The sequence below is a fragment of the Typha latifolia genome, chromosome 15, assembly GCF_019914945.1.
Source record: "Typha latifolia isolate L0001 chromosome 15, TyphaL0001v2, whole genome shotgun sequence".
Taxonomy (NCBI): domain Eukaryota; kingdom Viridiplantae; phylum Streptophyta; class Magnoliopsida; order Poales; family Typhaceae; genus Typha; species Typha latifolia.
Genome location: NC_133100.1, coordinates 2,001,490 through 2,012,576, shown reverse-complemented (window position 1 = coordinate 2,012,576; position 11,087 = coordinate 2,001,490). Strand labels below are relative to the sequence as shown.

Below are 11,087 nucleotides of genomic sequence, written 5' to 3'. Positions count from 1 at the left end.
ACAATTGATTGGTTGTACCGTGCTGAACCATTCTTTATCTTTCAAGGAACAATTGAGGACCAAAAGGTTCTCCTTGCATCCTCCCGCCTTGAGGACTTCTCTAAGCAATTCGTCATTGAGTGTGATGCATTGAGGGCTGGTATAGGAGCGGTGCTGATGCAAAAGGGAAGACCAGTGGCATATTTGAGCAAAACATTATCCGAGAAATCGATACAGTTGTCCACCTATGAGCGGGAGATGTTGGCGATACTTCACGTGATCACCAAGTGATGTCTTTACCTTATTGGATGACGCTTTGTGATCCATACAGACCAGTGGAGCTTTTCTTATTTCTTAGGGCAACGAATATATACTATCGCGCAACAAATTTTTATATGGGTATCCAAGTTGATAGAATAAGACTATGATTTGGGGTACAAGAAAGGGATCGAAAATTGGGCTGACAATGCTCAATTGCACAACCCAGTGCCGACCGAGCTTGCGGTCTTCTCCGCTCCCACCTTTCCCTTCTTTGAGGACCTATGTCATGTAGGTACAACTGACTCGAGTTATTTTGAGCATTACATGAGATCATAGCTGACCCAACACAACATCTGGAGCTTGAAACACACGATGGGCTAGCTGATCTTGGACCCTGAGTGCATCCATGTGCTCGTGAACTTGGAGATGCACTGCTAGCTATTAGAGCACTTCTATGACACTCCAATAGTAGGCTACGAAGGGGTGTTGAGGACCTACAAGCAGCTGGCTCAAAGCTATACTTGGATAAGAATAAAGGTGGATGTAAAGTGCTACATTAAGGAGTGTCAAATCTGCCAATAAGAGAAGATGAAGTCTCCCAAGCCAGTTGGACTGCTCCAACCATTGCCTATTTCAGAGTAAATCTAGGAGGACATATTGATAGATTTCATAGAGGGGCTCCCTGAGATCCGAGGGCACTTAGTGATTTTAGTGATTGTCAATAGGATGAGCAAATATGCTTATTTTTTGGCTCTAGTATATCCATTTTCAACAAAGGCAATTCCTACAATTTTTATGAGAGATATAGTGAATCTTCATGGGATGCCGAGGATGATCGTCTCTCTGATAAGAACTGCATCTTCATTAGTGACTTCTACTCGGAGTTCTTCACATTGTAGGTGACACGGTTGACACTCAGTTCGACCTACCATCCAAATTGAGGTAGTCAATGGAGGCATTGAATAATATTTGAAATGCTTTGTGGTGGATCAACTGAGAGAGTGGTTGCGATATTTGCCTTGGGCGGAGTGGTCCTATAATACGTAGCACCACAGCATTTAGATGACTCCATTTGAAGTGGCATATAGACGGAGAACCCCTAATCTTCATAACTATGATCGGTTGGCAACTGCAGAGAGGTTAGAGGTGAACTTGAAGCTGATGGACCGAAATGAGTCATTGAGACGACTTTGTGAGCATATTGCTGTAACTCAAAGTTAGATAAAACATGTCTATGATCAGGGACATTATGAGCGTGAGTTTGTAGTGGGTGATTTGGTCTTTGTGAGGGTGCAACCATATCATCAGGTGACCTTACAGCTCGTACAAAATCGAAGGCTGTCATATCGATTCTTCAGACCTTATATGGTGTTGGAGGGGGTTGGATCAATGGCCTACCATTTGGAGTTGCTAGAGGGGACGCAATCTTTCATGTCTTAGTTTTGAAAGCTACGATTGGACCCAATCTATTCATAGGAACTAACTTACCGGAACCTACTAAGGAGCGTGAGGGGACGCAAGTGCATTAGATCTTCAATATCTTAGTTTTGAAAGCTACCATTAGACCCAATCTAGCCATAGGAACTGACTTATTGGAGCCTACTGAGGAGCATGAAAAGAATGAGCCCATATGAGTCCTAGCCAAGTGACGACGTCAACATGATGGGTGCTTAGAGTTGCAGATTCTTGTGGAGTGGCTAGGGCAGCCCACTGATGAGACACATAGGAATTGGGTGACAACTTGATGGATTGTTTCCTCACTTTGCACCTTGAGGACAAGGTGAGGAAAGCGTGGTAGATTATTTTGGTTTGACTTAGCTGAATCAAATCAAGAGAGGCTAACGTACTTGGGTCAGATCAGGTGTGGCTTATTTCATTTATTTGCTTATGTATGTCATTTTAGTCCCTATAATTCTGTTATTTACTTTGGAGTCCTTAAGTCGAGTTAATCGACTTAATTGATGTTGGTCAATATTGGTTTAGCCGCACCACATTAGGAGCCACCTATAAATTTATTGTGTATGCCCTAGTGAGTTATCTTTTGGAGTAATTGGAATTGAACCTGGTCTAGCACCAATCCTCTCCCTCCTCTCTCCATCTCGGTTTCCCCATGCCGAGCTCAACTCGGCCGAGCCTCGCTTCAACGCCTCTCCCTCCTCAGTCCGGCAACCAGCTCTACCTAGAAGCCCCCTTCTCCTCTCTCAACTTGCTCAAGGCACTATATCCATCCACCATAGCCATTTTCCACTTCCATAACCCTAACCCTAGCCCTATCACCATTATCCACCATCCAAGTCCATCCTGCTATCGCTGACTCTTGGTTATTTTACCTATCATAACTTTCGATCGATCTATCCAATCAGTCAGATTTTATTTGCATTGGATTCTTGATTTCCAAAGGAACAACATATCCGAATATCAGGTCATTTCGATGGTTAACTTGATCAATATGATCTTCAAAAATTTCATGTTCAGTTCTATCCAAAGCTGCATCTCAAATCAGAATCATCTTCCTTGAGGGTGATTATAACATCGGCATTGTCTTCCCCTTCTCTATATAGGGATACACCGGATATCTTACGAGATACTTGATATATTTTTATGCTTTTTATATAATGGTATTCACTCTGTAAATATCACAAATGATTAAAACCTTCAGCCCACTAAAATCCTATTAGGAGTTGGGACCTACATGTATCTTCAGAAGGATTGAGTGATCCTTAGCAAAAAAAGAAAAAAAAAGAATAATTATCCTCTATATATATACTCATGTAAGGTACCTAAATAAAATGCGAGAGGAGAGATGAAGGAGAAGAGATGAGATATGAAAAGGAAAAGAGGAGCGTCTTCTTTATCTTCTTTTTATTACTCCCCTCTATTTCCTACTGTAGTGGGCGGTATAACCCATATTGGGACAACTTAATTGGGCTTAAAAAATTTGATCCTAACACATCTCAACCTATCAAATGATAAGCTCTTAGGTAAGGTCACCATTAGAATTTTTATAGAATTTAAAACATATATCTATCCAAAATCTTAAATTATTATGTGACCGTCCAATTACCTATATCAATTAGTTTTAAAAATTCATGGGTCCCTTAGTATACTTTGATAACAATTAAAATTTTAGAGGACATAGGAATCCTAATTGTAAGACACTTTGCTAACCTGCCACACGCCCGTCACATACCCTCTTAGAACATGGGCTGCAGATGAAAGTCATTTTTAATTGCATTGCTTATTCCATTCCTAATTTCCAACCTCACCTATAGATCCAAATAAACCATATATATCTTAAGAATTGGGCATCTAAGCTTCCCTTTATTTATTCCTCCATATCATTCACTTCCCATTAGGAGATCAAAGAGGTTATAAGATGTCTCATTCCATTCATCTTCCTCTCTCTTTCAACCATATATGTCAATCTATGAATTAAGACAATGAAAACAATATGGAAGGAGAGAAGCCCAAAAGATGCAATCTCAACAAACCTCCTCTATCATCAAGATGCTACAAATCACAACTAGCTCTAATTTATATTTTTAATATTGTTCAACTTTTTATCACCAAGTCTTAGAGGCTTATGGAAATTGGTGGAGTCCTTCTTTGTCAGCATCTTATTCTACTCCTTTAATATGTGGGCTACAATTATTCTACAAGTATTTCATTTAATTGATACAAAGAGAAGTTAATTAAATATATTGGAATGGTTGGAAAACCATACTAGCATATTTCATATTCTTTCTATCACAACTTATGTTATTTTAATTGTTGATATATCTACTATAGCTTCTCAGTTAACATTTAGCACATGTGAACTTATTGTTAACAAGACTGAATCCCACTAAAGTTAGGGATGAAACTCTACAACTTATTCCATCATTGTCCAATTTTTAAAGTGTACAAATAATTTAAATGATGTACTATTTTAAAATAATTTTTTTGAATTTTTTTTATATTAAGAAGGAATTTTGTAAATAGTAAATATATGAATAGGTCTAGGCTCAGTTTGGATGTGCCCATTTCCTTGTGATGCGAATTCTTAAATCTTTCTTATGGGTATGTGTAAATGTTAACCTAGTTGTAATGTACTCGTATGTAACTCAAAATATTTTAATTTTTCAATATTGTATCTCTTAGTAATTTAATAAAACTTTTAGAAAATTTATAATTTTGGACCGACTTCTCTCTTTCTCTTTTCTACATTTTCCTCTTTCTTATATGGTTTTTGTTTTCTTTACCATCTTTCTTCTTATTTTCTTTTTCTCTCTCCTTCCTAATGCCCTTTCCTCCCTCCTTCCCAAGAAGGGGGACCAACAAAGGGGCCCCCAATGGTCCAAAACAGACAATAAGAAAGGGAAGACGGTGGAGACCCAGCCTACGTCCAGCCAACCACGTAATACTATAAGGGAACTAAATACACCAGAAGTAGGCTTGAAGTCCAAGCTATATGGTGAACCTAGCCAATGATAAGGGTGCCAAAGAAATTATATTGACTGACGCAACGCAACCACCTATCCTGATAGGGAGAAGAAAAGTTTGGAAGAAGTCAATCCTGATGCAAGGACTTTTGATGGCTAGGAAAACTAAAGAGGAGAGTATGGTTGTGGATGTAGGGTAAGCTTAGCCAATTCTAATACCCTACAATGGGTGACCGAGGAAGGAGTAAGAAATCTAGAAATAGAAGGATCCAATGCTAACTTAGGAAATGATTATCATCCCATGCACTCCTCTAAGAGGGGTAGGACTGCATGATTAGTAGTTATGCATCCAATGGTTATCATGATAATTGCATGGGGGCTATAAAGATAGAGGCCCTTGATTGATGTAAGGTACTAGAGAAGGAGCATAGATTGCATGTCTTAGTCTTGTTGGAAATGTACACCAGCTGGAAAGATCAAGTGGTGAAAGCCTTGGGATGCAACTGATCCTTGCTCGCAGTACCTAATATGGGTGCTTCCGGGGGTATCATTAATGTGCTGTAGAAGACCAACCTGGTGAATGTTATGGCAGTGTCTCGATTTGCAACCCACTAGGTGATGACTACTAGGTTGAGTTTCACCTGGATGTGGTCAGTTGTATATGCTAGTAATCATCTCAATACCCAATGTGAATTTTGAGAGGAGACTTCAATGCCTTCTTATCCATCCATGAGAACCATAGTAGTGGTACGGTAGAATCTTGAAGTGTGGAGCAAGCAGCATGGAGATAACCGCATCTAGGTCCGATTGGACAGAGTTTTGGACAATGCAGCATGGCTAGGGATGCACCCTCTCAGTAAGGTGTGGCACTTGGATCGGGCTGCGTCAAATCACCTCCCCCTTCTCTTCACCATTCCTTCCTCGACTAACAACTTGCCAAATCATTTCCCTTTATTGGCTCGATTATGAGAACTATAAATGGCTGGTTAGTGAAGCATGATAGCACCAAACATATGGCAGCCACTGCATGGATTCTATCATCATATATATGTACCATGTAATGTGCCTTGCACAAGTGGAGTAAGGAGGAACTCGGCAGCCTTGATGCCAACCTCTGCAAAGTTGATGAGGCGCCTATTGGATAGTGAAGAGCAAGGGAGCGTGAGAGCCCGGTGGAGAGAGAGACGCTCGTGGGCAGGCGGAGAGCCCGGTGGAATGGAGGCGAATCCCCCACCGGCCCATGCTGGTGGGGGGAAGAGTCAAAGCGGGGATGCTCAAACTACAGGTGGAAAGGAGGAAGACGGACCGAGACGCTCGTGGGCGTCCGTAGCGGCGGGAGGAAGGCCGACCAAAGGAATGAATGGCCGCATCCCGGAGGAAATACTGGCCAAGCTGAGAGAGCAAACAGAGGACTGCATAATCATAGACCCGGAGGTTCTGGAGAGGTGCAGGAGCCGGTGGAAACTCACCCTCTTTGGAAGGTTCTTGGGGCGCAGCCTTCCATTGGAACTGCTTAAGCGCACTCTGATTAGATTATGGAACGGAATAGATCGCTTCGTTGCTTCGGACATGTCTGGAGGATACTACCTATTTCGTTTTGAAAAGGAGGAAGACATGGTACATGCTTTAACGAAGGGGCCGTGGACTATACAGGGAAGAGTTCTCAACCTTATCCCCTGGAGGAACAACTTCAAACCCTCAGTTGAGGCATTCACGTCCGCTCCAGTTTGGATTCAGCTGCACAACCTACTGCAAGAATACTGGGAGGTGGAAGCGCTAGTGCCGGTGGCTGGGTACTTCGGGAAACCACTGAGGGTGGACGAGACGACGCTCGACCATACCAGGAGTAGGTTTGCCAGGGTGTGCGTGGAGATAGAGCTTGAGAAGCCACTTAAGAAGGCAGTGTGGCTAGGACCAAAAGAGGACAAGGTGGACCTGAGGGTGGTTTATGAGAACATACCTATGTTTTGCTACCGTTGTGGTAGAATTGGCCATCGGCAGCTGGTTGCGAACATAAGAGTAAAGAAGGGATGGAGGAAAGTGCAGCTGGTGATGCTGAGTGTGGACAGGCGCGGGAGAAGAAGGAGTCGGGGCAGTCAGAGATGGAGGAACAAAACACGACCTATGGGCCGTGGTGCATGATGACTAGGAGGCAGCGGAAGGTGGTGCAGCCTTAGACGAAGTACTCCGGCGAGGCACGGGCCCCAATGGGCAAGGAACGAGGGTCAAAGATGGTGAGAGGCAAAACAGAGCATAGGGAGACGGAACCTGCGGGTAAAGAGGATGCTTGTCGCGAAAATGGAAACTGGGAAAGGATCGGAAAGGCTGAGGTATGCAATGGTGGCATCGGGAAGACAAATGCAACAGACGGTTACCAGACGCTACCAAAGCCTCCGAGCCAAGGCAGGAGGTACAGCCAATCAACGGGAGGCACGAGACCCAATAATGATAGGGTGAGGTCAATGCAAATAAAAGGAAAAGGTGTGGATACAAATCATAACTTGGCGCAACCGACAAGGAAAGCGGAAGGAGGAGCGAGGGTGCAGGTCAACCAAAGTGGAACCCTTTTATCCAACGGGCAAAAATTGTGCATGATGGATAGAGGGATGACAATGCATGATGACAAGATGGCTTATCAGAAGCTGACGGAACCTGGGCCATCTGTCTAAACGGGGTTGGTGGTTTCGGGCGATAGGGGAACGAGCCTGGAACCAGACCGGGAGTGTGTCACTATCAACGGTACTGCCATCAGGCTTGGCACGGGAGGGAAGAGAAGCGGGAAGACTACCTTCATGGCCATGTGGAGAGAGCTAGGCGGTGGTGAGATAGCAAAATACCCAATGGGAATGTGCAAGGACGGGGTCCGCGGCCGCCGCACCAAACCACCAATGGAGACAAGTGGACCGACCGAGGGGCATAGTAGAGCGGTGCAGAAGCTCTGGGAGGTGCTCACGAAACCATTGAACCGTGACCACAATCCAATGGAGGTGGAAGACTCGAGGGAGGAGTATTGGGCAATAGTATGCACTGAGAATAGCAACGGTCCTACTACTCCGGGTACGAATGGAAAAGGGGTGGCGGAGTCAGAAGAAGTGGACCAAGGAAGAGTGGCTGCGAAGCGCGGCAGGATGGCGTAAACCCTAAAACCTGTATCATGTTTAAAGCAATCTACTGGAACTGCCGTGGCGCCTTGAAGAAAGATGTGCTTGATAGGTGCCGCGACATGAGTAGAGAACACTGTCTAGATTTTGTATTCCTGTTAGAAATGCATGCAGACTGGGCGAAGGCGAAGGGGGTCAGTCGTGCGATGGGGCGAAAATGGTCCTCTTTTACAATACCAGCGGAAGGAATCTCTGGAGGGCTGATACTGTTGTGGAAGACGGCGATTGGTTACGTCGATGTGGTGGCGGTGTCGCGATACGCGGCACACATGGTGGTCTCCTCCAGTGAGGGCGAGACGTGGCTGATGACGGCAGTTTATGCCAGTAACCAGCTGGACCAGCAGAAACTGCTATGGGAAGAACTGGTGGGGCTAGGGAGCCTAGGCTTGCCGTGGCTAGTTGGCGGAGACTTTAACGCAATTCTGTCTATGGAGGAGAAGAGGAGCTATGTCCGGGTTACTCTCGGCCCGAAATCCTCCAATTTTGCCAAGTTTGTAGAGGAAGCCGGAGTTTGTGACCTGGGGTATGAAGGGGTGCCGTTTACGTGGTGCAACAACTAGATTGGGCACAATCGGGTATGGGTGAGATTGGACAGAGCCATGGCGAACACGGACTAGGTCCGTAAGTTTCCAGGGAGTCGAGTGGTGCACTTGGACCGGTCTGCATCTAACCATGCACCACTACTAGTCGTGGTCCAAGGAGAGCCGGACAATAGACGAAGGCCTTTCCGGTTTGAGCTATACTGGATGGAGTACCAGGAGTGCCAAGACATTATAGCAAGGACCTAGAGGGGCAATGCGCATGGGAACCCCATGCATGGCTTCAATCACAAGGTAACGAACATGCAGCGGTACCTTAGAAGATGGAGCAAAATAGGTCTGGGCTGCCTGGAGAAAGAGATGGAGTCGGTAAGGGTGGAAATCAACAGGATGGAGGAAAGAGATGCCAGAGACGAGTTGGATGCTGCTGGACTCATCAAACAACGGGAAATCTGCGCTAAGCCATCAGATCAACCTGAAATGGCTGCAGCGGTCTCGATTGAAATGGGTGCAGGAGGGGGACAGGAACACTCACTTTTTCCACCTCACGGCCACCTTACGGGGACGAAGGAACAAGATCCAACGGATCATGTCAAAGGAGGGGGATTGGGTCCTGGACCAGGACCATATTACAAAAGAGTTTCTTGACCATTACGAGGAGCTATGGGGACCAAACGAGGAGGAGATGTGGGCGCTGCCGAAGGAACTAGAGCTGCCAGAAATATCCAATGAAGACCGGATGGGACTGCTGAAGCTGGTGGACAACGACGAGATCCTAGGAGCGCTACGAAGCATGCCGAAGGGGAAAGCACCGGGGCCGGACGACCTATAGGCTGAGGTCTACCTGATGCACTGGCAGGAGATGGGAGCTAACTTGTGTGAAGCGGTCAAGTACTTCTTCGAACAGGAGAGGCTACCACAACAATAGGGACGAACGTTCATAACCCTAATACCAAAGGTGGATAAACCAGCCACGGTGAGAGACTACCGGCCGATCTCACTGTGCAATGTGGCGTATAAGATCATTGCCAAGGTGCTGGTAAGCAGACTGAGGGGCCTTCTTCCACGGCTAGTGGACCAGGAATAGGTGGCCTTCGTTAGGGGACGAAATATTTTCGACAATATTTTGGCAGCCCAGGAGATCGCACAGTCGATGAACAATGACAAGCACCGGCATCCACTAATGATGCTTAAACTTGACATGGAGAAAGCTTACAACAGGGTGAGTTGGAGGGCTGTTCCAAGTGTGTTGGAAGCCATGGGGTTTCTGTCCAAATGGTGTCGATGGATCAGCGCCTGCATCAAGTCACCAAGATTCGCCATACTTGTGAATGGTTCGCCGACAAAGTGACTTACGCCCCACCGCGGACTAAGACAGGGAGACCCACTTTCCCCGTATCTGTTCATTCTAGTCTCGCAATTGCTATCGAGCCTGCTCAAAGAGCGTATGGCTCGAGGTTTGCTGCAAGGATATCAAGTGGGGGAGGCTCACCTGTCACACCTGCTTTACGCAGACGACCTGCTGGTCACGGCTGAGGCGTCTGGGAGGAATGTGGAAGCCATCAAGGAATGCCTGGATATTTACTCGTCAGTCACAAACCAAAAGGTGAACCCAGCAAAGTCAGAATTGTTCCTACCTAATTGGATGGAGAAGGGGGCAGCAGACAACATTCGCAACCTTACCGGGATGCCGGGAGCGAGGATGCCGTTCAGATACCTTGGTGTGCCTATATCTGGTAAGCATGTCACGGTTCGGGAGCACAACTGGCTGGTGGAGAGAGTGACTAAGAAGCTTGCCGGCTGGAAACACAACAGCCTATCCTTTGCCGGCAGATTAACCCTGCTTCAATCCACCATGTTGGCAATCCCAATCTATTGGATGAGCTGTTCATGGGTGCTAGAAACGGTGCTGGAGAGGATCAATAAAGTGGCGAGGGCCTTTCTATGGGCCAATGGCAGTAACAAAGGAATGCATCTGGTAAGCTGGGGAAAGGTGACGCAGCCAAAGAGGGAGGGAGGCCTTGGAGTGCGCAGTCTGCACCTCTCTAGGACCAGTCTGCTCGGCAAGCAGGTGTTCCGTATCCTCAATGGGGAGAATGCGATCTGGATTAGAATCATGAAGGAAAAGTATGGTGGCTTGCACCCTTGGCGACAAGGTAACTGGAGGATGGCGTCGGGGGTTTGGAATGCCTTATACAAGACTGCGCGAGACATCAGAATGGGCTACAGGAAACTGATTGGCGATGGAAATGACTCGGCTGCTGCGGACGACCCATGGACGTCGGCAGTGCCATGGAGGTGGCAACCGCGCATCATGCATCGAGACTTACTGCGCACGGATCTTTTAGTGGCGAAGGTTCTTAGAAGCAGAGTGAACAGCGGACACAACTTCGTGGATGTGGCTGGGGTGGAGTTGGCGTTTGAGATAGCCAGCACCACCTTGGCTACCGCAGGGGTCAAGGACACGTGGATATGGTGGCCACACACCCTAGGGATCCCGAAGGCTTCATCCATCTACAGATTTCTCAAGCCTGCGGAGGGCGAAGTGTGGCCTAGCTGGTGGGAGCTGTGGAAGCTAAGCCTAGAGTACGAATGTTCTGCTGGAAGCTCCTATGGGGAAGATTACCTAAGAAAGAATTGCTGCATGCTATCCGAGTAGGAGAGGACAGATGTAGTCTATGCGGTCTGTTCATTGAGACCATTGATCATTTGTTCTATGGATGCCG

The 11,087-nt window shown here is 46.3% G+C and overlaps 1 protein-coding gene across 1 annotated transcript; it reads left to right on the top strand.

Moving 5' to 3' along the window:
- Nucleotides 1–7,815: 7,815 nt before the first annotated feature.
- On the top strand, nucleotides 7,816–8,382 carry LOC140802155 (uncharacterized). Its single transcript, XM_073157598.1, has one exon. The coding sequence runs from the start codon at nucleotides 7,816–7,818 to the stop codon at nucleotides 8,380–8,382; it is 567 nt and encodes a 188-aa protein (XP_073013699.1).
- Nucleotides 8,383–11,087: the final 2,705 nt, after the last annotated feature.

What these genes read in the sequence shown, in the direction of transcription:
- LOC140802155 (XM_073157598.1), top strand. Translation starts at nt 7,816, where the DNA reads ATGTTTAAAGCAATCTACTGGAACTGCCGTGGCGCCTTGAAGAAAGAT.